This window comes from Neolamprologus multifasciatus, chromosome 1, assembly GCF_963576455.1.
Source record: "Neolamprologus multifasciatus chromosome 1, fNeoMul1.2, whole genome shotgun sequence".
In the NCBI taxonomy this organism is placed as follows: Eukaryota; Metazoa; Chordata; class Actinopteri; order Cichliformes; family Cichlidae; genus Neolamprologus; species Neolamprologus multifasciatus.
In genome coordinates, this window is record NC_140439.1 from 25,488,418 (window position 1) to 25,515,346 (window position 26,929).

Here is a 26,929-nt window from a genome sequence, read left to right on the forward strand (position 1 = left end):
TGAAAGTGTTTCTGCGCTAGCCATATTAGGCCGACTACTTCCTCGAGTGTTCTGATTGGCCTACGCAGTAGTCGCCTGTCAGTGACGAAAGAAGCTGCGTCTTTAACACCACGAGTGTTGCAAAAACAGGGCACGCAGGGTCAGGTCAGGATGCGGTGGGCTCAATGTCACAGAGTTTTTCCAGCGAGCAGATAGACGAGAGTAAACGTTAAAGTCTGGATGTCTTCAGATTTGAAGCAACTGCTGGATAATCTGCAGTGAGGTATGCTCGCGTTTTTCACTATTACATAACCGTTTGATATGATAGCTTTAAGAGAGGTTAGCGCACTGCTAGCCTCTCGGCTAACAACTTTAGGTTTTAAAAATGTCTCTCGGGTTCAGGTTGTTTTGCGCCCTTTTGACAATCACACAATATGTGTGAGCTCCACTGTAAACTCTACTGTGATGTTGATAAGGTTAAGTAATAGTCAGCACGTGTTAATATGCTTATGAAAACCCACCCACGTGCTATCAGATGGGATTGTTCTGACTGGGGTGCACCGGTGTTTGCCAGTGTACAAAATCGTGAAATTGTCTATGCTAGCGGTCGATTATTTTATTATACACTCTTGAAATTGGGTATTTGACCACCAAGCTGAGCAAGAGTAGGTAAAAGAAGAATGTGTGAGAAATGACATTTAGTCTTACAACGTATTCGTGTTTGTACGTATGTTTTTTGTTTTCTTCTCCCCCTTATTGTCTCATCTTCCCTAAACTTAATATCAATTTCCATAGTTGTGTTGCTGACACAGCTCTAACGGTCTACCAAACCTCCCACCGGTCTCTCACCCACGCCCCAGTGTATTTGCCTTCAGGAAATCTAATCCTTGTTCTCCAGCGTCTTTGAGAGGTTCCCCTCACCAAATCCGACTTTTTTCCAAATGTTACACTTTTCCCCTCCCCTTTGAAAACTTCTCAGTTCCTCCATCCCTGTGGGGTTAAGAGCCTGAGTGTTCACACCTTGGAAACGTCTCGCAACTCATTACTTTGGTTTTCCTGTGAAGTCCATCCATGCCATTCCCTTTCCTGTCTGAAAATGCACCTGTTTAAACGAGCATATTTACTCTTCATGTCTTCCACATTTTTATATGTTAACTTGTTTTATTGATTTGATATTTTCTTTTTTTATACTTATGTGTTTAACTCTTCTGCATAAGGTGACCTTGAGTGTGCCCTAAAATCAAATGTATTATTGCCTTTAATAATATTTCATGTCATTATAGTTATTGTGATTCTTCTTTTCTCTTTCTGTGCTGTAGCCTCTCATAAAGGTCATCCACCATGTCCACCCAGATTTGCAGAGTGGTGGAGCGACTGCTCCGCTCTGCTTGCTGCCATACTGTCAGAGGTCAATCTTGTTTGAGCAAGGCGGTGTTGACCCCTGTGGGTCCCTCTGGCCTCTGTGCCTCTGGTGTGTCTGTGCTTCAAAGGAGGGCCTACAGTCTGGACTCCCTGTCTTTGGGTCCCGGTCGGCCCTCACTTGGTCCAAACTCTCAACAGCCCCGTTCAGAAAGGACGTCCCCCTCTTCTGCACTCACACACAGGAACCTGTCTGCTGTAGCTGTACAGGTAGATAATTTATTTTGGCTCTGATTGAAGACTATAGCCGTATACTGCATTTCTATTGGTTGTAATTGTATGTTTCACTTTCATACTTGTATCTATTATACTTATATGTAGCATTGTGGTCTATGATCAACTTTATTTTTTGCTGCTATTATCTGACAGTATCTGCATTCCTGTAGGTACAATACAATCTGCACAAAATCAGCATATTTTGCTAGATTTGAGGTTGTTGTAGCTTTTTAAGGCTACTTGATCCACTCAATGTGTACAAAAAAGTATGCATTCCTGGAAAATGCATGCATACATCAGTTGTTTTTTGGTTGTTGTTTTTTTTTCATAAATTAATGAAAACAACTCAAGTTTTTTAGTATAACTTGAGCTCTTTATACTGACAGTGCTGTTGACCCACTGTGTGCATTTGTGTGTTCTTACAGGGCCAGTGTCGTCCTCTGTGCCAGTATGATTTCTTGGACCTTGGGGAGGTAGAGGAGAATGTACGACGGGCTCAGGCCTGCAAAAAAATCAGACACTTCATAGTGGACCCGGACCTGGCTAATCTGGTAGCACAGCATCTAGGACCTGATCTACAAGATGCTAAAACTGTTATCTTTGAATGTAATCCAGGTATGGGTTTATCTCTACAGTGTTGGGCAGCATTCTTCCATCTCTGCATAGATGATGACGACAAACTTAGTGTTTTTTTGTTTGTTTGTTTTTGTAATTTTTTTAAACACATTGATATATTCAAATGTTATACTTTCTTATTATTGATGCATTTGTGCTTGCCTTTTTCAGGTCCTGGGGTATTGACTAGGACTCTGTTAAATGCTGGAGCTCAGAGAGTTGTTGCTCTTGAAGGTGATAGGTCTTTTCTACATGACCTGCAGGTAACTTTAACATCTCCAATCATAATACTGGTTTTGTATCTTTACAAATTGTAAAGTGTCATATGTCACCAGTTAATATTTCTCGTTGATGTATAATCCACACAAATAAATGTTCCCCTTTCTAGGAGCTAGAAGGCCAGCTTGATGGTCAGCTGGAAGTAGTTCACTGTGACTACTTTAAACTAGACCCCATTGGTCTTGGCAATGTGAAACCCCCAGCTATGTTCACCGATAAACTCTTCACTGACCTGGGAATCTCAGAATCTGCTTGGACTGATGGTGAGGAAAAACATAATAAGGATTTTTATCCTTCCCCTCGCACTGCAAACTACTTACTTTTGTGCTCAATAGTGCCTTGAATCCTAATTGGAGCAGACAAAATGTAAAAATTTCATAACAGGAACTTTTTCAGTCTTGAAATATATATTTTTAAAAAATAAGATCATACTTTTGTTTACAGCTTTTAACACATTTTACAGCATTGCATGAGTTTTGTACCAGCCCATTAAAGGTTGTCTTTTGGTAAAATGCCTTTGTCTAGACATCCCAGTGAAGGTGGTGGGAATCCTGCCGCATCGTAATGAGCGTGGCATGCTGCTGAAGATGGTTTATGCTTTGTTTGAGCGGCTGTCTGTCTACAGATATGGAAGAATAGAGCTCAACCTCTTCATAAGCGAGAAGGAATACCTGGTAATTGAACAACAGTATTTTAAGCTGTGTAGAAATGACTGTGTTAGAGTACAAATTAGCTTGTATTTTTGTGTTAACTGGATGGATGATGTAGATGAAACATATTCTTGTACTTCCTGATGTGTTTCAGGGGCAGCTTTAACCTAAGTTGCATCTGTACTAGTCTTCCCTGCATTATCATATTCATGCTGATAACACAACCTGTAGTTGCGACGAGTGTCTGCTCACTCATTAATCATTAATCTGACTTTCTTTAATCCTTGTGTAAAATATCCAACAACGGTTATCTCTCCATCAGAAACTGGTGGTGCGTCCTGGTGAAATGATGTACTACAGAGCCTTTGGCGTCCTCTGGCAGATGGCCTGTGAGATTGAGCTACTGCACAAGGTACAGTATGAGGCAGAGCACTTTCTGTTAATGCAGTTGTGCAAAAACCAGTGATTTAAACAGATGTTTTATAGAAATGTTTGTTATTTTTGTCTCTGTGTAGGCGCCGTGGGAGTCATTTGTGGTGTCATCAAAGCAAGGCGTACCTAGCTCTAAAGGCAAGGTAAGGAAGGGAATAGGTTCAATAATGGTAATTGGGTAACCTTGATTGTATTTTATATTTATGGTAAATGGCCTGTATTTGTATAGCCCTTTACTTAGTCCCTATGGACCCCAAAGCGCTTTACACTACATTCAGTCATCCAACCATTCACACACTGGTGATGGCAAGCTACATTGTAGCCACAGCTGCCCTGGGGCGCACTGACATTTCCCCTCGTCCTCTCCTCAGCTTCCAAATGATCACCTGTGCCTGGTGCGTCTGCGCCCACGGGCAGATCTGTTCTCTGCAGGACTGACTCCCTCCAACGCATCAACTCTATTGATGATGATCAAACAGTGTCTGGCAAAGAGGAAGGTCAAGCTCATTGACAGGCTCAAGTAAGCAGTGCACACACTGAATTGTCGAGATTAAATAGCCAAAATACTGCACATGTATTAGAGATGTGCTCTTACTGTAACAACTGTACACACACCAGTTTAACACCGGTCTAGTTACTTTGAAAAAAAACCCTACATTTCCACACATTTGAGAGCTTTTTTTTTTTTTGTTGCCAACGTTCTTTCCAATTCAACAAAACACGCCTTTGTGCTATTAATAACATGAACCAAAGTGTACTGGTTATTTGATTATTCCAGGGTGGATGCTCTTACTTTAGAAAAGTACCATAATTGAATCCAGAGATCTGTTTCTGCAGAATCTTTGTCAAAGTCTTAAATGTCTTTGAAAGTTTCGAATATTTGGGCATTTCTAGGATTTATAAGCTACTCAGGATGGTTTTTGTCTTGAGAGGGGGAAACATTTAGGACAGTTTGAGCAAGTATTATCTGTGCAGTCTCTTCAGCTGTAATACACCATGCCTTTAGTGCTTCTTACAGAAGTTAGGACCATTTCCATTTAAAGAAAACAACAGTGGACAAAATTTGAGCTGCCAATCATTGGTGAGTGGTTTTAAGCTTCTTTTGCTATTCCTTACTGTGTCTCTTATTTTTTGTTTTCTAGTCTCTGGTCACCAGACAGTGGCAGTAAACTGTTATCAGAGATGGGCATGTCGGAGGACATACTGACAGGCCACGTTTTTCCAGAGGAGTATCTTAGACTGTTCCAGCTGATGGACAAGAGCCAGGAATTCACACAGAGCTGGCTTTACGAAGAAATCTTGGAGAACACACAGAGGGAGGGTTGGGGCTAAAACCTAGACAAACAGACCATATATGTATAGATTTACAGTGTGCATACAAACGCGTGTGATATACTGATGATGTAATATAGATGATGATGATGATGATAATAATATAATATGTGGCAGAACTTAGAGATGCAGTTGTGATGTTATCACAGTTGTATTTGTTACTGAAATGATTTAAACGTGACTGTGACAAACTCCACAAACTTCAGGGCTGCGGAGGAAGGACGTCAAATAAATGTTTCGATAAAGTGAGATTCCCAAGAGGTGCGATTTTAGAGAAACACACTTAAATATGACACTTGGTCTTTAGCAATGAGAGAAGGGGGGAAAATGCTACTGTAATTAAAAGTAAAAAACGGTCTTAACAGTTAAGTTTCTGCGTTATTACCAGAATGTCTGTTAACACCCAAATGGGTTCGTTCAAAAGAGGATACAACATTTCTTAATTTTGCACGTGCTGTAATCGACGACTAGTACCGCTGCAGTTTTACTGAACAAAACCCCCAAGGTTTTGATACATAATCAAGGAGTGCCGAGTGGTGTCTGTCTTGTATATTTTAGTGTAATCAGTTGCAAGTCCATAAGCTAAAATGTGTGTAATGCCATGTTTTCAGGACTGTGTGAGCTGTGAATGTGATGATTTCTAAACTGATCATTAAATCAGAATTTTCATATGCGGAGGAAAAAAAATAACTTAAGTGTTGTTTCAGTTTATTTTGGACTGACTAAATTAATTACTTTGCTATCCTGATCATTGAAAACCTGTTGATTTTAGTTTTGTTTATACAATAATGTGCTAATACCTCATACAAGTGTCTGGTTTTATGTAATACATCTGTAGCAAAAAAACAATTATGAAATAAATAATTTTACAGTATTTTTTTTTCCCAACTGATGAGCATGAATTAAAGCTAAAATAGTTTTTTTTAAAATTGTCAGTCTTTGTGCACATACTTTTTCATCTATCACAATAACATAAAAATGTTAGCTGCATTTCAGATAACATTTTCAGCTTTTTGAGACCAAAAAAGGGAGGGGGGATTTTTCTCATTGTGTAGGACGAGGCACAAGAGATTTGATTTTATTACCGAGTCTACAGTTCGATGCAGTCTGGTAGCTGTATCGAGCTGTATCACTATCTTCTGCTCCTGAAAACAGGAGCAGAAGATAGTGGATAGAACTGTGCTAACAGTGAAAAGACACGAGATGGCGACAATGCAGCACAGGCCTCGGCGATGACAGCGTTAGCAACGACCCCTGGCTGCCGCTGCCTGTGGGTGACACAGTCTTCACAACATCTCCGACAAGGTGTCAGATGTTAGTTTTTATCGTTCGGCCACCCTTTTCAGCCGTAAGTGTCATGTCTCTCTTCTGTGCCGTCGCTGTTTCTAATGTCAGCTGATTTACAAGCTAGCTCCTTTATGTAACGTAAACGTATGTGTGCGTTTCAAAGGTGATATAATGTACTCTGCTTGCGCTAGCTGACGTTAGCTTAATAGCAACATGTACGAAAACCAATCTGTCACCTCAGCATCAAGTATCGATAGCAAACGGGTCTAACTAGTTACTGCATATTAACAGTCGGTGGGTCTAACACAAACAGTTGGTTATAAGCTGTTCTCATTTTCGAGCAGTTTGGCGAAGCGGCACTAGCCCGCAATGAAGCGTAACGTTAACATCAAATCAAGTGTAACCATTGCCACCGAGCTAATTTACATTTAACGTGCGCTAGCCTGTCATCGAACCCATCTAGTATTCGGTTAATTAACCAACTTACAATTGCTAATCAGCTCATTTTTACGAAGTCCGCGTCAAAACGGGAAGTGACTGTTCCTGTCTGCTGGCAGTTCATGTGCTCCACGTTATTTTCCGTCTTACCTGGATGACATTAGCTTAAATATCTGGGGGTATAATATTAACCAACTTGTCGAGCTAGGTTTAATTAGGTTAGCTGCTAACAACACATTGGTTAAAGCAGGCTCGTCCAACTCATTTTCACCTATAGGGCCACATATATACATATACACATCGCTAAGGCGACCCAGACCTGCTTTTTTCCCCATGTAATCCGATGAAAAACATATATTAAAAAACAAACAAACGAACTAATGATCAATAGGATGCGATACCTTTAAAAAGTAAATGCATTGCAGACCAAAGTTTATCTAAAAAATAAAAAAGGAACAAAACACTCACATGTAGAGTTTTGTATTTAGAACTATTTTATTGTGCGGTTTATATTTCAAACAATTCATAAAAAAAACTCTGGAAATACTTTTAACTTTCTATTTAGAAATAATACTAAGTAATAATTGCATCTTGATAAGCATATTGTCTTTATTTAGCACCTTCAAAAATAAAAAGGTTTACAGGACAAGCTAGGAAACAAACGACAAATAAAACACTTAAGAAAAGATAAAAGGGAAACATGTGCAGCACAAACCTAAAGGGGAAATAGATGCAATTAGAAATGAATAATAGGTAAAAAAAAAAAAAAAAAAAAAAGCAAGTAGGTTTAAAAGCAAATAAATGAATAATGAAGAAATTAAAAACTCATAGTGGAAAAAGCTTGTTTATAAAAAGATGTCATTTAGAGCAATTTAAAAGATGACAGTGAGGTTCTTCTAAAGAATAGTTGTTCAAACAGAAAAATCTCGATTACCCTTGTTGATCTCAGCCGAAATTGTGGGATGGCCAGAATGGAGGTTATGATGAGGGGTGTGTAGTGTCAGAAGATCTGAAATATACTTCTGTACAAGCTCGGAGCGGGCCTTCTTAAAAAAAGCCTTAAAGTCCATTCTAAAATTATTAACCAACAGGTAACCAATGAACGAAACGAAATTATTACAATTCCATTGCAAATCTATCCAGTGGCCTGGGCTGGTGTTTCAGTCGCAGGTCAAAGAGACTGCTTCTCTGAACTGGAAAACTGGCCAGCACTAATCCCCAACTTTTGGTGACTAGATGCATTTAGCTACATTGTATACAAAACCTATAGGTCAACATAATTGGCTATCTGCCTCCCCTGTCTCTATCACTGCTGCAGGTCTCATGTCTTTGCAGTGGTCCTTTCACAGGACAGGGTCTGTGTCTTCTTACACCTTTGTGTTTGTCCTTTTGGCTGAATTCCCTTTTCCGTTTGTCTTTCATAATTCATGGTCCCCCTGTGGAGTAAGGCCCAAACAAAGGAGGAGAGGATGGATGGTTTTATGGCTAAATGACTCAGTGGGAGAGGTGCATTAACAGATAGTGATTAAAAAAAGGCAACTCTTGTTTTTTTTTAACATCATCAGCTATCCATGTTTCTCTCTAGGCTGGTGATTGTTTTATCTTTTAATGCCTCAGATGTTTGTTTGAAGCATGAAAACATTAAGACCGTACATGGGCATTAACGCTGTATACCAAAGGGACATTCAGAGCTTTCAACAATTATGTAACAGCGATGTTTGTGTCTCAGTGTGATTTTAAGGAGTTTTATTATTTTTAGAGATATTAAAGCACACTTTGTTTCCCATACAGAAGGTTTCTTTTCTTGATTAAATATACAGAGCTGATGCAACATAAAGACAAGGTGGTGCAGCATCCCATAGGATTTCACCTCTATCTGTAGAAAGCACATCGCGGTGCTGATTGGTTCACTCGTGCTTCTTCTTTGTTACCATATTTTACACACACGTCCATGAGGAATTTCATGGAAGCAGGGAATCAGAGTTATGTTTGGTGTGTCTATCCACGCATTTCCTTTTAACTCTCTAAATGTTTGGTCTTTGCCAGAGTAATGCAGAATTACAGGAAGAATAATTAGTGCGGCAGGAAACCAGGACAGCCTTATTCCACTGAGATAGGCTTTTATTAGCCATTTTGTTGAGGTTTGAGATTTTATCTTTCTGCTGAGTCAAAAAATGTTGGTTGGTAACCAGAGGCAAAGTTGCTGCCCATCCAGTAATGCCTTAAGGGGAGCCTTTTTTTTTTTCTCAAATATGAAAATAATAAGAAAATTTGCTGAAAATTTATTTTTGCTAGTCAGACTTTTCCTCTCATAGTCAGTTTTTGCTCCTTATTCACACTTCCTGACTCTAGATCATCTAATAATGTCAATTTATCAGTACTTTTGCTCTGTGTGAGTTGTTTTCTGACAGTATTTGAATGCTGACCTTTTATGTTGACATTAGAGAGTATAGGTAATATCCAGACATTGGTTGTATTGAGCTTGTTGTTGAAACACGTGCCAAACAGGAAGGGTACAAAACAAGTATTAGTGGCTGTTTTGTTTGCAGACAATACTGTTATTTGTGGTCAAAACATGGCAAAGTAACAACAAATATAAGAGTCACACATGCCTGTTTGTCTAGTTCCTGTCTAAACATGCATAAGCTAGTAAAACTAAGTCGCCTGCCACTGTACATCGATTCAGAAGTGCATACAACAGTAAACCAGAAATCTGTAAAACGCTGTCAGAAAGGGGTCATTCTTTTGGGCCATTTGTAGTGTTACTATTCTTTGGATTTCTCTGCAGCTTGATTCACCTCATATAGACCTTATATATGTTATGGGATTGGGATATTTATCCTTTATTCCATTTGCTCCGGCTCTTGTGTAAATGTTATTGTGTCTTTTCTATTCTCTTTTTCTAGTCTGCGCTTGGTGTCTCAGTTGTTGTCCAATTTTAATTGGTATTTGAAGAACTGTCAGATTGTGAGATTTTTACACCTTAATCCTAATAATTTAGCATTTAAATCCCTAGTTGGGCATTTTTTCTTTCTAGAGTTTTCTCATAGCTGAAACCCAGATGTCGTGTTGTGGATCAAAACTGGTCACAGCACAAGGGCAATAAATGAACCATAGACAAACAAATTTGTAGTTTCCACATAGAGACCTAGAGGCTGTGTCTTACAAAGTGTGCAGTGTAGATCAGGTTATTGTAATGAAGGAATTAAATGCAGCTGTATTTGTTTGGATGTCTTAATGACCAAATTATGTCATATTGTGAATGGACAGCAATGCGTCTTCTCTACGAACACACATTAGTATTACCAGCTTTTTTATTAATTCATTTGAAAAAAATATATATAAACAACAACTTTAAGCTGCATTTATCCAGGTCTTAGTTCATCTGTTGCATGGCAAAAATAATTTGTCAGGCTGTTAACAGGCACCCTAAGTCTGCTCCTGGTGTCAGCATTATAAACCCAGTGATACATGAAGTCTGTTATCTCAGCAGGATGAGAAGCAGGCCCTTGAAGAGATCTTGAGTTCAAGCCACCCAGTGGCAGGATACATTTTTATTTCTCTATTTAAGTTTTCAGCTTTTTTTTGTCAGGTTTTTGTCTCTTAAAGGGAACTGTCTTCCAACTCATATCGTGTAATCGCTATGTAAATGAGTGTATTTGTTTGTACGCATCTAATCTACCACCGTACAAGGTGTACACAGGAGTGTTGCATCTGACGCATTCCTGTTTAAGCCGTATGGCTTGTTTGAATCTTTGGGAATGATGACAAACTTGTTTGTGTCTATCCCTTTGCTGTTCCTCGCTTTCACTGTCAGTGGAGTTTAACATGGTCTCTGCTTCTTTAACTTTATGCCTATTCTCTGTCTTGTCTCCCTTATCTCTGCAGGCTTGAAGAAGGGCTTGTTCCAAAAGGTGGCACTGGCACTCAAAGGTCAAGCTTTGTTTGGGTGGAGCTCAATGGATCATGGTGATGAATGTTAAATTTTTTTTCTTGTCCAACAATTTCAACAAATTGGATGTGATGAACCAGTGTAGAGGTTAATACTGTGCAGAATTCAGTTGTTTTGTGTAAGAATTCAGCTGATTTAATTTATCTTTATCCTCTTAGATCAGTTTGAGAGGGAGGGTGGAGCAATGTCACAGATTCAGGGGGGCGGGGTGGACCTCTGTGATAACCTACCCAACTCTGAAGCCCTCACTGCTCAAACCCGAAACCTCAATGAGACAAACACACTCACGCAAACTCAAAGTGTCTCTTCTTCACAAAATGGGGATGAGGGAAGATGTGGTTCCATCCAAAAAATCGGTCTTAACAACAATGGGAAGGAAGAGGAAATAGGACTGGGAAAAGAGGGATGCATAGGAAGAAACCAAGAGAAGGAAGAGGAAGATGATATTGATGACGCGATGAAGGAAGACGATGACGAGGAGGAATCGGCGGAGTCAAGCTGTTTAAATCGCTGCCAGTCTCCAGACACTCCCATGACAGACTCTTCATATTCAGAAACTGGTAGGAGACTCAATGAGCTGCACACATAACCACAGAATCTTATTTCTGTTCCTGAGAACAGTGTCCTCAGCCTTCACCAGGAAGGCACTTCAGGTCTAAACAGGATTCATCACAGTGGAGGCATCACTCAAGTAAAATTGGTAACGCAGCATGCTGCTGCTGGAAGCAAGACTGTAGGCAGAGGGAGTGACTAAATGAAAAATCAGAACAAAGAGGATACATTTTATTTATATTTTGATTTTTGATTTTGCTGTCATTAGTCTATTTTTTAAATTTTTTCTATTTACTGTTAAAAATTATTATTAAACTTTAAAACCTGGCCACACTAATGTAAGTCAATGTGTACTCCCAAAAGGTCAAATCACAGCCACTAGTATATCCTTCAGTTTGTTTAAAGTAGCTACTTAACAAATAATGAAAAAAATACAGAAATTCCAACATTTTAACAATCCAGGAATGTCTCTTTGTTAAAGTTATGCACGCAATTGATTAAAGAAATTCCAGTTTACAGTGTGACACGCAAATTAAGTATTATAAAAAGTAGTTATTTAATTAGAAGTGTAATCTAGTTTGTTAAATGTTTTCCTACCTACAGTCTCAGTAACACTCAGTAATATTAATGTGTAGAGGCTGTGTTTGAAGTATTACTGCGTAACAATTCAAGAAGAATCCAGCGTTCTGCTCAGGATCAGGCTTACTGTTTAAATGCCTTTTGTGTAATGCATTAAGTGGTCAGCATATTGGATTGAGGTCAGTCTGTCTGGGGGTGATGATGTCATTGATCATGTAACTAGAAAAAGTGACTCAAGATAGAGAACCTGAACAAATCTAATTGAGGGCGGCTGCATGTAGAGTAGAGTATCTGAGTAGAGGAATAAGTTAAGAGAAAGACAAAAGAAGTAGAAGCCAAAATATTGAATCCCAAAATTGCTTAAATACAATAGAATAGATCAAATAAATAATGTTAAAAAATAGTATAATATATAAAATAAAACATGGCAATAAGGGTAACACTACACAACAAGAGTTCAATTAAATAGAAATATTAAAGGCAAGTAAAAGTAAAAATATTAAATAAAATACAAAACTTGTGTGAAAAGTGTAGTAGAATACAGTAAAGTGAAATAAATCAAATGGCTCACATTAAACAAAAAGAAATAAGAACTCATGTAAAAAAACAAGCATATCAAATGGAAGATGACCTTAAAGTGGCTCAGAAAAACAGACTATGAAGTGTAGTTGACAGTGCCTTGGCCTTAACATTAGAGAATAGATCATCCTCTTCCAAATAGAGAGTAAGGCATAAGCACACTTAAAGTTTCTGCCACTGTCTGTGTCAAAACAGAGTAAAACCACAAGCTCACAAGTTCACTCCTGTTCACTCCTGCATTGGCGTACACACACATGCTGCAAACACACAAACAGCTGTGTCGGCAAGCCACTGCAAAACTGTGAGCTTAGCACAGTTCCCATATTTACATTTGTGTGTTTATTGGTTGTAAGCCTTAAAGCCTGTTAGCAGCCAGCATTGACTTATCTACAACTGTGTGTGTGTGTTTGTGTGTGGGTGTGTGGGTGTGTGTGTGTGTGTGTGGGGGGGGGGGGTGTTCATGCACTGATGGAATAATAACAGGGATAATATACTGCCATAATGTATTTGTATTATGTAAATTGTAGGGAAACAGTCTGTTTATATAGTTGCTTTGTAAGGATATAACAGTTCCTATAATGTCAATCATTAAATTTTAAGATGAAGACTCAGTTAATAAGATAATGTGGTTGTCTTTAGAATTAGAATTAAGATTAGGATTAGGGAAGAAGTCATTAGGGTAAGTCTCAAGGAACTTAATGTCTTCTGAAGTGATTAAAATATGACTGTGGTTATATACTCATAATCAGTTTGCTTCTCTGGAGGAACGTGTTGATTTTTAATTTTTTTTACACACTGGCATATTTGCAGTTCCTCAGTAATTGTCTGTTTTCCTCTTATTTTTCTTCCTGTTTGCTAATGTCTTTATTTACATCCACAGGGAGCCTGTTGGAGAATCCTTATCCTTTTAGTCCTGGAACCAGTCCAGAGCCTACATCCCCAGTCATTCCAGCGGGCAGTCCAGAAACCGTATATCCCATCGGTTCAGTGGAATTGATCCAGAATGATGCTGAAATGGACACTCGTATGTCAAAAACTGGATCAGGTGCCTACTCCACGGCGTCTATCACCTGCACACATGGATCTGCTTTCAGTACGGGGCCGATGGATTGTACATCGCAAATATTAACCTCAGGCACTGAGCCTACATGTGTCACAGAAACTCCTAAAAGAATAGCAAAAAATACAAACTTCACTACAGAACAACTTACCTCATCCACGGAGCCTGCCTTAAACTGTGGGCCAAAAGGTGCTAGAGGGTCTACCGGTTCACATGCAGGATATAACACCTCAGCTACAGAGACATTTACGTTAACTGAGTTAGCAAAGTTTAACACTTCCACTGCCTCATCTGCTGCGAGTGCATCCCAAGAGCCCCTAAACTTCACCATGGGGATTACAACTACTGGAACAGACTCCACCTCCATCACAGGACCTTCATTATCAAATCAGGAATACATTACCTCCACTCCAGTCACCACTTGTTTCTCAGTTCCCGCCTGTGCCTCAGAATCTATTCCAGGCTGTGCTCTGTTGGAGTCCCTTGAGCAGTTGGCACAAAGAGGAGATGACAGCCACCTTCCACAGTCCCTTCACCAGGTACTGCAAACACTACTGCCACTTACCATCACTGATTGTGTCTCATTTGAACTCACTGCTCTTAAATACTTTGTTGCTTTCTCTCATTCGAGTCTCTCTAAACTTTTGCTCTCACAGTTGTTAATAAATCACTCAACCTCATAATTGCAGTGGCACTTTGTACCCTAAAGCAGGTGTGTCTTCAGTAACACAAACTAAAATTCAGGTATGGATATAAGTACACTAAAAAGCTTCATGCACAGTAGATAAACACACAAATCCTGAGTGTTTCTATCTTCATAGATGCTCCCTCACAGACCTGCATGATTGAACATGTGGCTCCTGGGGTGTGTGAATGTTTGAATATTTCTGTCAGTTTGATTATTAAATATCTCTAAAAGGCACACCCAGCCTATTTTTACTTCCAGGCAAACAGGTGTCTACATCTGCGTTCACACATTCACTGGAGCCTCAAACTTTTTTAGACATCACTTCTTTGCAGTTGCAGTGAAGAAGCAGGTGGATCAAACATTAAGTGGCCTTTACCCTGCTAGTTACATAGTCCAAAGTTTGAGACTGATTGCGCCCGTATACGAATGGATCAGGTAAAGGTCAAAACCATTCACAGTGAGTAAGTGGGGACCATTTGTTTTGCTTCCTACGAACAAAACAAACGAAAGCAGGTGCGACAGATTTATATAGCAAAACAAATATCAGCTACTTACATCACCCATATATTTCTTACTTCTCCAGATATTGGAGCATCTGGTGAAGTTATAAACTCGGTTTTTGTCATTTTCATCACTACTGCTTTGATCTATTGCTCGTACTGAGGCTGCTGGCTTGCGGCTGTTTCTGAGCTTTGGATAGCTTTCCTTTGATAGCCTCTTTAGTCTGATTAGATTTGTTGGTATGAACGTTATTGTGGTGGTCGCCCTACACCTTAGTTTGGTGAACTTTGTGTCTTCGCTTACAGTGAAGAGCTTCCACAACATGTTAGTAGATGACTGTGAGTGTGTAGAATCTGCAAATTCAGGTCATTTGTTGGTCAATCAGGGCATCGCTACTCCTTTGGACTCGCTTTGGAAAAGTTCTTAGGCTTTTCATGGGCGTGCTCAGACTTATTGTCACGTCATTCATGAGCACACACCTTTTGTCTACATTACAAAAATAACACCCACTGGGAAAATGATTATAGAAGTTACTATTTTAAACATCTTAAATTTGTCTTTGTTCAATTTATAAACTATAAAGCCGCTCAAAGTTTTAGCTGCTGATTAAGATAAAACTGGATTGGCAAACTGAAAGGGTGCTTGAAGAGTGCAGTATTCCATTAAGTCCTTTACCCTATCCCATAATTCTAAAGAGCAGTATCTGGTGTTGCCACAATGGTCATGCGCCACTTTATTGGTTTTTGTGTTGCCCTGCTGACAGATCAACAGAATTACTAAAGGGGAACATACTCTGGCTTTGTTTGGGAGGGACAAATGGAGAAATGGCATAGCAAACATGCCTCTGTAGTGGGGGATTTACATCATTGGTGGTGTAAAAATGAGGGAGGGAGAGAAAGGCTGGGGTCATGAATGACTGCCCGCTTTGAAACCAGCGTCATTAGCATAAATATGAATTGTAGGACAACAAACAGAAAAGAAAAGCAGCGAGCAATGAGGGGGAAAAAATGAGGTTCAAAGTCTAAAGATGGCTGTGTGTGTGTGTTAACCACAGAGAAACATCCTTGGAGTAATTTCTAGACAGTCCAGTATATGTGTAATCTTTAAACGCTCTTTGTTTGGTCACAAAGTAGAACAATGAAAACTTATGGAGAAGTATATTTTATTTATTTATGTCAGTGAATATGTTATATATTAGTCAAAGGAGCTTGCAAAGAAAAGCGTCTGGACTTCTTTAAGTTACTTGAAAACGTTTCACCTCTCATCCGAGAGGCTTCTTCAGTTCTAAGGTCAAATGGTGGAGAGTCCCAGATATAAATATAATATATAATAATAATAATATTATATATTAGTCATAATTGGTGTGGGGACAAATAAATCCATTTTAAATTGATCTGTATTTTTGGTGCAATAGATGGTTATTTGCAGAAGAGACTGGAAACAGTTTTAAACTCCTCTTGTATCTAAACCATCCCGGCACAGTTACCTAGAAAAGGTCACTGAGTTGTCACCACCCCGCACTTCATTAGAAATGCGAGAGCTTTTTGTGCCCTCCTTTCCTCCTCCTCCTCCTCTCGCGCTCTCTCTTTCTCTTTCTCTTACACACTTCTCCTGTTCTGTTATCAGCTGAACAAGAGACACTGAAAAGAGGTAGAGTGTCAATCATGGTCTCTTGTTTTTTCTCCCTTGCTTTTTTTCTTTTCTTTCTCATTTTCGCTCACTTGTGTGTCTGACCTACCAGCTTACTTTGTTGTGTGTCACAAAGAGCAGATTATATGTTTTTCTTCATTGGCATGGTTAATGATTATAGAATTTATTGCTGCAGTAGAAGGACAGCTCTGTACTGTATTGTGTTTCTAAATTACATATTTGTATAATTTTTTTCTAGTTTTCTATAAGGAAGTTTTTGACACTTGTGTCATGTTGAGGAATCCCTCTACGTGAGGATTAGTTTCAGTCTGGTTTTAAACCCCAATTTAACCTGTTTCCTCGATGGCTTCTGTGACTGATGAGCTGAAAGCACACATGCACTTTATTAAAAGCTGTAATCTCTCTCTCTACAGATTGCTGAGGCCTTTGTCCTTCATGGAGATTGTATCCTTGTGGTCCTGTTGGTGTGTTGATGGGGTGGCCAAGCTTTTATTTTGACTTGTGCAAAATGTTTCTCACACTTTTCTCCTGTGTGCTTCTTGCCTGCTTGTCCGGGCAGATGTGACTCAACAGTAAGAAGGAAGGAAGAGACAGATTAAATGAGGCAAAAATGAAAAGAGGAAGTGTGGAGGAATCAGAGTGAAATCGTGCTTAAATCTGAGCTGGCTTTCAAAGAAAGCCTCAAGGTTTACGAGGTAGATAAACACAAAGAAAGATTAGCTCCAAATTTTAAACTTCAGACACCTTTCATGACATGACAAGAAAAATGTAATGTAATGCTGGAAGAGTATACTTTTCAGAGAAGGACAGATGAGTTTTTACTAGTTCCTATTTTTGCATTGTTTTTACAAGTTATTTATGAATAAATGGGAAGTCTTTCACCATCTTTCAGTCTTTCATTTAGTAATTTATTTTTTATTTTTTACTGCTGCACATGCAGCTCACACATTTGAAGTGGGAAATCCCAAATTCTGAGTCATAATTTTCAATGGGAACACCCACTCGGGTCAAATTTCCCACTCATGAAGTTATAGCATCTCTACCAGCCTCCCAACTTCACAAAACTTGTCATCTGGGCTACCATTGCTGTGTATTTGTGCCTCTTCAAAGAAACCGTATACAGAGCACTGACCAGGCTCTATTTGTCAATGTGCTGCATCCAAGTTTCTAAGCACAAACATACTATAGAGTTAGAAAAACTATAGCATTGTAAGTTTTCTAATTGGCTGATCATTTTTACGCTAGTGCATGACGCCATAAGATTTTTGAGGGATAAGAAGAGCACTTTTAGTTAAAAAAAAAAAAAAGAAGAAAGAAGCAAGTTTCGCCACGTGTCAGCCATTTTTACGCTTTTTTCTAGTTATTGAAGCATTTGTGAAATGACTTTAATTTCAATGGTGGCTGTGATATAAAACAGCATATTCAGAATTCAGAATCATTCAAACCTGATTAAAAAACACTTAAATTTTTTTTGCTAATTTTGCAGCAGTGGAACTTCTACTATTACTACAGTTTAATTTCAGGATTGTTTGAGTGCCAAGTCTGTATTTTATAATTATGTTTTCTTCATTTTCTTGTCTTTTTTTTTGTTTACTCATTGAAAATGCTCATTATGGTTGCTTATTATTGTAGTGGTTCATTGTGCAGACAGTTGGCCTGTTTTTCAAGACGTGGACTGTATAAGTTCCATATAGCACATATACACAGTGAATACTTCACCGACAGAAAACTCAAAAATGCACTTGGAGTCAATGACGATTGAGTGTAAAACAGTAAGAGGAAGATGAAAGGCAGAAGAGCATGACTGAGAAAGAACTGGAGGTTTAATCTGATGAAAGATACACAGTGGGAGGGAAAACCAGAAAAAGTCAAAGAGTAGGGAAGCCAGCTTAGCTATGTCATGCATGTATAGAGGGTTAGTTAGAAAGAGAGAGAAAGCATTGAGCCACGTCAAAGAAGGATTGTGTTTTCGCTGCTCATATCCATAAACATGAGACAGAATCGTGCACTGCGTTCCCCCTCTGTCTCTCGTGGCCTTCCTCTCCTTCCTCCTCTCTCTGTCTCTGTCGTCCTTTTTTTTTTTCAGAAATACCCTTTTGTCAACTCTAATGGTTTTCAAACAGATAGCCACAAGAGTTTAAAAGATACTGCAATTTTCAGTGTACCCAGTGTGGAGAGATGATGTGCATGTGTGCCATTTTGATTTACTTATTTTTTACATTTCTTAACCTGTGGTGTTCAGACCAGCGGGCGTTATGGTGCATCCAGCTAGAGAGAGACTATCACCAGAGAGTATTGGATAACCTGAATGCACTTCAGCAGCAGTGGGGTAACACACAACGCACACACCTGTTGACCTGTAGGGTCATGCTAGTAATAAAGACTTTCTTCAATCATAAGCATCAGGGAAGAAGCTGTGATAAAGTAGTGCTCATAATATTTCAAAATGAACATGGAGACATCCATGGTTGCTGTATTACTGAATATTGTGTTTGTCATTGCATGCATCAACACGCATGCTTAAAACAGCCTCACAGTATGATTTAAAGCCCTTATAAGAACAGGTCTTGCCACTCAGGAGCCATGTTGGTAATGCCTCTGAGCAGTGCTTTAGGCAGACTCATCTAAAAAAAATGGGAAGAGAGCTGTAATTTAAATTGGCGTCTTTTTAAAGTTAAATCATATTTTCAACTTTTTGAAAGACTTAGCTTTTCTAACGTATAAGTACACTTATCTGCATATTTAATACAATATGGTGGATTGTACAGAAGTGAAGAAGGTTCTTGAAAGGGAAGCAAAACATCTTCATGAACATTAAAAAAAAGTCCAGTTGCCCTCAACCTAAGCACTGAAGAGTAGGCACACATGTGTCCTGGTTGAGCTGAGCAGGAGCATTGTCTGTACTGTCATGGAATTCAGGAAACTTCAGTCATATACAGTAATACATATTTAATATAGATTCAGTCACCATAATATCAAGTCACATTTAGAGTTATAAGCCCATTTTTATTTGTTTTCTTATGTAGCATATATTGCTAGTAACACGCTGGTACTAACTCTATTTCTGTGTGTTCTTCCATCTTAGAGAGTCAGTTTAAAACGACGCCCTCTGACCTGGCAGCTCAACATCTGGACAGTCTTAAACAGATTTGCCAGACACACAATCGGTCAGTATGCACTTCTTTTCATGATATTTTACTTTTAGCTTCGTCTTTGATGTCATCTAAACTAGGTGTTCTGAAAAGCAATGAATTTGCTTTTCTAGTGTCTTTCCTAGCATGTAACAACTACATCAGCCCCGATTGATTTAGCCAGCTAAGTCTAGACGATGCAATGATGTCACAAAAACTCAATAACAACACAGCCAGTACACGCAGTACAATTGACAATACAATTATCAGTTGATTCCAAATCAAATTCCAAATCAGAGGCACAGACATTATTATCTTCTGCGCCTCTGTGATAATGAGTGTGTGTTTTGTTTGAGTTCTTTTTTATTAGCGGAGGACTGTGTAAAATATGTCCTGCAGTGCTATTGGCTCATGCAAGTGTCCCTCACCAGAGAAATGAAACCCCTTCTTGCTGTTTCGTTTTTTACTCAGAGTAGAATGCTTGCAGGACACACAGCCTTTTACATTATATGACTGTGTATGTACGTGTCTGCTTGAATCACTATAAGCATGAATATGTTAGTGTGTGATGTGCACTGCAGTGATAGATAAAACATATGGCCCCTGTCTGCTGCTGCTGCTGCACTTTCAGACATTTGAGCCATCACACTGCTAGGGTTTCACTCTGCTTAACACATGCACACACACACACACGTAGAAGAACATGCAGTATTACGAACACACGTTGTAATAGCAAGGGAAATGTGTCCAGGCTAATATTAGACTGAGAGTAGAGAAGGGTCATCCATATTTTGCGTTTTCATTTACTAAAAACAAGAACTAATCGTCAGTGCTCCGTATATCTTTGTTTCTCTCCTTTTTTTAATAGACCAAGGAGTAGAGATGCTGAGGTAAGACATTTGTACTTTTTGGTATGTGTGTCAGTGACAGGTAGTGAATGTGCAAGTTATGTGTATTTTGCACAGACTGAGCGATATGAGTGAAATATCCATTTTATGTATTTAGGGCGCACATTGTCGTGTTCTGTGTTTAATTTGTAACATTGATCAACAATACAATGTTAAATAAAGTTACAAATTACACGTGTATTATTTTTTTAAAATAAGAATTTGTGTATGCGGTTTCAAATAGTGTGCTTCTGTGAACTTCGTGAGAGCTGAATTTGAAGAAGTTGGTGCTCTGCATTCATGTACGTCAGGTCAGTGACTATTAGCTGCATGGTTATAATTTAACTTGAATGCTGTTTGGCGTTAAGCTATGATATGAATAACCACTGTTATGTTGCTAGTGGCTGTCCTTAAATTCTCTTTAAAGTATTATTCTTAACTTACTGTTGTGTTACTAATAAGACATTAGGGTAAAGTTTGGCCTAGGTTAATTTTTTACTGCATGAATTTCAAAAAGTGTGTGTGTGTGTGTGTGTGTGTGTGTGTGTGTGTGTGTGTGTGTGTGTGTGTGTGTGTGTGTGTGTGTGTGTGTGTGTGTGTGTGTGTGACATACAAGTGTTCCCATTTTTAGGTTTTCCTTTCTTCCTCAAACATTTTGAAAGCAGATTAAATTGTAGAAGCAGAGATCTCTATTCTGCTTCTAATGTGTTTCAAAAGGTCCTAAGAATTAATTTAAACTTAAAAACCGTCATTTCCAAAGTATTGACATCATCCTATTGAAAAGAGAGAAACTGGACATAGTTGCGATTGTGACACACTCAAACAGGAGATACAATGCAAGGATAAAAATGTTGTTATCAGATCAAGAAAACCTGTTTCGTGTAGCTGTTGTTGAATTCTTGTTAAAGAAACAATTACTCTAAGGTAAAAAGCCAGATACAAGGAGCTTCCACTTCAGTATACACTTAAAGTCTATTCTTATTTAAGAGTATTTATATTAGTTTATTAGAGGCTTTGGGTTGGTCTTAAGTTGGTTTTAAGGTTACTGATGCCTGGTTTTATTCATTTCTGTTAAAACTGTGTTCTCTGATGCAGACCATCAGGTTGAAGGAGGGATGGAGCAAAGAGCCGAAGACATGTCTTGTTCAGTCATGCCCTCCGTTAATTTGACTGATGGTCTCAGTTCCCCTGAGATCTCCGGCAAGGACAGGGAACACCCACCAATGGAGTCAGAGGGGAGAAATGGTTTCCATGGATCTCAGCTCACTGATGAGCAAGGCAACGACAGAGAGGGAAGAGAGGCAGAAGGAGGGGCAGGATGCACCATTTCAGGAAACGGGCTGCACCCCTCTACAGCTGAAGAGTTGGATCAGTCCAAACCTGCAGAGCAGCAGGGACAAGATTTAGGTCCAGCACAGGAAACAGAGGCAGAAGAGCAAGAAGAGGGGGGTGACGTGGAAGAGGCAACGGACGCTTTGGAAATGGAAGATGAGGGAGAGGAGGAAGAAGGGGAAGAGAAGAAAAAGGAAGGGGTGTCCTCCGTGAGTCAGAAAACTCTCCCAGTAGAGACTGTGTGCAGCGGGGCAGAGGTGGAGATACAACAGCTGTATCAGGATGCCCGAGCTCAGGAGAGGCTACATGTGGAGACGCAGGTATATATGATTTTGGCTACTTTAGACTCACTTCATTTAGCTTTAACATATTTTTATGAAATATATTTAAAGAAACAGTTAAAGGAACTACACAGTTCAGTCAGTATCTGTTATTAATATTATCTAGGAGTTCCTTGTTTGGTTGCTAAAATGTAGCACTGTTAAAAGGCCCAGTCAGTACCAATTTTATTCCGTTGATGAAGTTTGCATTGCTTTTGGTACTTTGTGTTGGCCAATTCAGTTTCTGTATTTTCTAAAATAAGATCAAATATAAAAACCTGTTTTAAAGCAAATGCAGCCTCCTTTGTCTTTGTTTATGGGGACAATAGTATTCAAAAACAAAAGCAAATGGAACAGTTTTCACTGCCTTCATAGGCCTCAGTCAGTGTTACAGCAGAGTGTGTTACACCAGAGAGCAGAGCAACAAAATGGATTACAGCTTCATAACTGTATATTGACATTTAAGTTCTATCTGTATCCTATTACTGCAGGAGAGCACTAAAGCCTCCCTGCACCACGAGGTAACCCTTCCTCACGAGGCTCACATGAAGCAGCCAGAACCACATGCAGAGATGAAGGAAGTGGAAGAGGAGGAGGACTATGATCTAGACCAAGCTGACATCATTAGAGAAGCTCCCTCTTTGGATGCAATGGCAAAACTCATCACTGTAGAGGAGGTGAGTTGTTAGTAGATTCACTATTTCCTTATGTCTTCAGTGACTTTGCATGGATTGTATATTAAAGATGGACATGGCGACCATCGAATCACCCCCTGCCTTTTGAAATCTTGATTTGATGAAACCAGTGCTGAGCAAATTTGGAAAACAGTGTTGCGTATTATAAGCATCAGTTAATGCTAGCAAGTTTAGTTTGATAGAATGTACAGATGCATTGCACACATACAGATGCCTTTGTACATTGGGTTATGTAATATACAAATGTAATGTTGGCATTTAACTTAAATTGGATAATTCTTGGACACTCTGTTAGTCCAATAGGATGAAAAGAAAGGCATGTTATTGTCATGTATTTCCTATCATTCAAATCAGCAACTTAACTTCTCCCTAAAGGCTGAATTTAAAAAATGCATCTGTGTTCAGTCTTATTAAAGGTTAAATTAGATGGAAACAGCAGGCTGTAAACAGATTTTGTCTGCTGGACATTTTACATTCTCGTCTGTGTGGATTGACTCAGTTTGTGTTTGCCCTTCTAGGCCCTCCATTATCAGAGGCATGTTGCTATGTTGAAACAAAGCTAATGCCATTGCCTAACCATTACTGATACCCATGATGGATTTATTTTGTTGATGTGAAACCCAGTTTGACATTTAACTACTCTCCACCAAGAAAAAAACAGAGGCAGTAGTGAGGGCAACACCTTGTTATGTTTTTTTTAGTTTGATTTAATACGTCTTTTTGTTCCAGCACCAAAAATAATGCATATAAAAATAAAAACTGCTTATCTGTGGAGGTGATATGAAAAGAGACATTTATGATTCATGGCAGAATTGTAACATTTGACCTACATGAACCACACCCTTTTGGATGACATAATTATTACCTCATCGATAAGCACAACTGCTCGATGAACATTAATTTGCCACTGTAATCTATATTTGAACAGCTTTTGCACTGTATTTGGCAACATCTAAACTCTAATGTGCGTAACTTCTGTCACAAGGAAGCACTGACAAAGAGGTTCAAAACTCAGCACTGCTGATTGTGTGGTGTGCTGCCACCTGGTGGACATGGCTGGTGTGGTGCACGCTCTGTAAGACAGTCTGAGAGTATGAAAAGATTTAATGATGTAAATATAAGTTGTGCTAATACTGATTGATTTGTCTACCCAGGCTAACATTTCTGGTTGTTCTTATGTTTCTCAGGTATCACCCGCCTCTGGCCTTGTCTCCATATTAAAGAAGCGAAAGGTCTGCTTAGACGACGTGAGTGCTTCTTCTAGCTCAGACCCTCGACCTGAGAAACCCACTGCCAAACGACGTGTCCGCTTTAAAGTTCCTGATGACCACTATGAGCCTGGTATGTTTTTTGTCTTTTATTGTCGACGGTTAAAGTTTCGTATCGCTCTATAAACACAGAAATAGGGTAAGAGAGCAGTGGCTGCATTTCTAATACTGGACAGGTTAAATTACACCAGCTGCGGCAGTCCATTGTGAGAGTGTTTAAAAAAGTTGACGAATTCCAGCAAATTTCCAGCACACATTAATCCTGTGTATTTATCTCTATAACTCTCTGTATCTCTTTCTCTGTAGATGTCGGCAGTGGCGACTCCTGCCTGCTTCTCTTCCTGCTTTGCCTGGTTACTGTTTTTATCAGTGTGGGGGGCACCGCCCTTTACTGTGCTTTGGGCGATGCCCAGTCTTCGGTCTGTCAGGACTTCTCCAGAAATGCAGACTTCTACATTAACCAGATACAGCGTGGGATCGCTCAGATCCAACACTGGTTTGCTCCTGGGTCATAGCAGAAAATGTGGAGCCGCTGACCTTAGTGTTTGTCACTGTAGGTTCAATGTAGTCTCTGCTACTTCCTGAAACAATGTTTTTGTGGTCATGGTGCCAGGCAGTCACTATTTATCTGTTATTTATCTGCGGAAAGTGACTGTTATTGTCTGAACATCTATATCAGATACAGCTGGCGTTTCTAAGCCTGCTCCACTGCATTTTTAATGCTCTGTGACTACAGATCCAGAGTTCACTCAGTCATAGGTTGAATGTCTCTTTAAAACACTAGATTGAAAAGGTGATCAGGTGATCAGAGTGAGACTGCAAAATAAAGTTGTCAGTTTTATTTCTGAACAGAAAAATAACTGAACTACAGCCCTTCACAATCTTTTCCAAATTAAATATGTACTAATTTATCAAGCTAAAAATAAAATTGCAGAGAGCTAGAATACTTCCATTTAAAAAATTACTGACAGATAATCAACCATGACTGGACACAAACTTGCTCACACTGCTCTCCCAAAATCAGTTCCCTGAGACACGTAACACATGTAAATGTAAATATTGCATAGACACACATGCAGTTTGTTAACTAGGGAGCACATAGATGCCCTCGACACACTGCACAAATGGGAAGAGGCCCAGTGGGTATTTTTAATAACATTGCAACCACTGCTGTTGCTTTTATTCTTTCTTTCTTTCTTTTTTTTAAATTTTAACAAGAACAAATTTTTCTGTGGTCTCCTACTTGGAATGAAATCTTTATGTCTTAATTATGTCTTAAAGTTTTGAATGAATGTATAGATATTAATGTTAGACCTGTGAGGCATTTGAATATTGTCAGAAAATATGCTGAGAGGAAGGGGTATTTTGGTATTTGTCATAACTGAGCTGCTAATGGGAAACAGTCACATCAACTATGTTCTATTAGGAAAATAGCATAAATCAGTCCAAAAAATGAGCCTCCTGACCCCCTCCGACCCCCCTCACATGTCCTTTTTATTGCAATGACTTTAGTGTATTTAAATGAAGGGTAAGCAAAATGTTTGCCTTCATGCTAGATATCTCCTTTACTAATGAAATTGTGAGGGCTAAAAGTGATGGGGAAAAAAAACAAATAAATTTGAACCTATCTCTGTTTTTCAAGCACCTGTAACTTGGAAAATATTCAAAGTTTAGAGGTGAAATTTTGAATGCCTTTATCAAATATGCTAAAGTTATTTTAATTGACAACCTGAAGGTGTTGTTTTTTTTAGTTTTTTTCATGGATTGAGTCCTGCATCTTTGTTAGCTGTGCAGCTTTCTATTTCTCCCTGTACATATTTGATGTGGTTGTCCTGTTGCCACCCTCTTCTGTGTAAATACCAACAGCGGGTTAACAGTGAGCAGACATCAGTTTACGTACTTAACTGAGGCAGATCTGTCACTGTGTAGCACATGTACAGAAACACAGTGCGCCTCTGTACATATTGTTGAATGGATATCTAACTTGTTGCACATAAGATCGGTACAATTTTTTTAAAAAGATATTGCAATATTTCTACAGGCATTATTCTCTCAGTTCTAAATGCAGAGTTGATTTAATAAAACAAAATATCTACTAAATATTTGCACAGACCACTTGAACAGAAAACACTCGAAGTGGGTGTGGAAATATTTAAGTAAACAAGGAGACCTTTTTATAATTATGTGGAAAACAATAATTGCTCAGTGTATGTAATTTGTTCAGGCCTTGGTTTTGATGGGATCATATGAAGCACTGTCTGCCTGTGTGTTTTTAGGGATTCTGGGCATCACGCTCTGTTATTTTTTCAGTTTTTTTTTTTTCCTATTTTCCAAAATAACTTAACTACTCTCAGTCTTCCGTAATAGTCCACTAGATAACATTTTTGCCATTTCATTTGATGACTTTGAGTCCTGGTTTGACATGGAGAGAAATTTGTGAATGAAACCAACCCTTTATTCTCACACCAGTGCTTTAACTCTTATGTTCTGCTCATTGTAAAGCACATTTTAGTCTTACTGAAATCAGTTTTACACCTTAATCTCAATTTTGCCTTGTTATTTCAATGTGTACATGCAATGTTTGGTGTTTTGTTTATTGGTTGTTTTTCTTTTTGGTTATTGTAGTAGTGGATGCCATAAAAGTCCTGGAAAAACCACATATCCTAAAATCTTTTCAGGAAGTGAAGAAAGCAAATCTCTGTTTAAGGCGGACAATTCAATTCCTACCTTACCTATGATTCCCTAATAGACAAAACAATATTCTCTGTCTTTTATGTCACTCACAAAACCCTGATGATTGATTTTTAAGGATATGGGGATATTTTTCCAGGACACAGGGGGTAGCAGACTCACTCTTGTTTTTATTTGCACATGTCATCTGGCTGGTTCAGATGATGATCACTCAGAAATCATCTTATTTAATCTTTCAGATGAGTTTAATTATTTATAATTAAAATAAAATTAGGGATTTCATGTGTAAGTGGCTAAGAGAAACAAATGCATCTTTTTTCCCCTCCATGTTGTCAGCTTGCATCAGATTACCTGATTCGACAGAAAAATGTATTCCCAAATGTTTCTGAACACCATC

General features: G+C 38.8%; 2 protein-coding genes across 3 annotated transcripts; both read left to right on the forward strand.

Moving 5' to 3' along the window:
- Positions 1 to 107: 107 nt before the first annotated feature.
- On the forward strand, positions 108 to 5,796 carry tfb2m (transcription factor B2, mitochondrial). Its single transcript, XM_085168348.1, has 10 exons — positions 108 to 262; positions 1,299 to 1,608; positions 2,040 to 2,229; positions 2,401 to 2,492; positions 2,618 to 2,771; positions 3,034 to 3,182; positions 3,481 to 3,570; positions 3,674 to 3,733; positions 3,962 to 4,110; positions 4,733 to 5,796. Exons 2-10 carry the CDS (start codon positions 1,321 to 1,323, stop codon positions 4,920 to 4,922), a joined length of 1,362 nt encoding a protein of 453 aa, XP_085024474.1. The 5' UTR covers positions 108 to 262; positions 1,299 to 1,320; the 3' UTR covers positions 4,923 to 5,796.
- A 305-nt stretch (positions 5,797 to 6,101) lies between these two features.
- On the forward strand, positions 6,102 to 26,150 carry cnsta (consortin, connexin sorting protein a). 2 transcript variants are annotated; one of them, XM_085168237.1, is made up of 13 exons: positions 6,102 to 6,270; positions 10,536 to 10,616; positions 10,758 to 11,159; positions 13,190 to 13,908; positions 16,622 to 16,652; positions 18,451 to 18,537; positions 19,294 to 19,375; positions 20,208 to 20,229; positions 20,471 to 20,537; positions 21,322 to 21,878; positions 22,370 to 22,555; positions 23,761 to 23,914; positions 24,148 to 26,150. In XM_085168237.1, the coding sequence occupies exons 2-13, from the start codon at positions 10,607 to 10,609 to the stop codon at positions 24,354 to 24,356; spliced, it is 2,526 nt and encodes an 841-aa protein (XP_085024363.1). In that variant the 5' UTR covers positions 6,102 to 6,270; positions 10,536 to 10,606; the 3' UTR covers positions 24,357 to 26,150. The 2 variants fall into 2 exon arrangements, with proteins under 2 accessions (XP_085024363.1, XP_085024370.1); XM_085168244.1 differs by having other exon boundaries at positions 20,471 to 20,528.
- Positions 26,151 to 26,929: the final 779 nt, after the last annotated feature.

Bases quoted from the DNA above. Each gene is read 5' to 3' on its own strand.
- tfb2m (XM_085168348.1), top strand. From the start codon at position 1,321: ATGTCCACCCAGATTTGCAGAGTGGTGGAGCGACTGCTCCGCTCTGCT. The intron at 2,493-2,617 runs GTAACTTTAACA...TCCCCTTTCTAG, and splicing joins CTTTTCTACATGACCTGCAG to GAGCTAGAAGGCCAGCTTGA. The intron at 3,183-3,480 runs GTAATTGAACAA...TCTCTCCATCAG, and splicing joins TAAGCGAGAAGGAATACCTG to AAACTGGTGGTGCGTCCTGG.
- cnsta (XM_085168237.1), top strand. The intron at 13,909-16,621 runs GTACTGCAAACA...CTCTCTCTACAG, and splicing joins TTCCACAGTCCCTTCACCAG to ATTGCTGAGGCCTTTGTCCT. The intron at 20,538-21,321 runs GTCAGTGACTAT...TCTCTGATGCAG, and splicing joins TCTGCATTCATGTACGTCAG to ACCATCAGGTTGAAGGAGGG.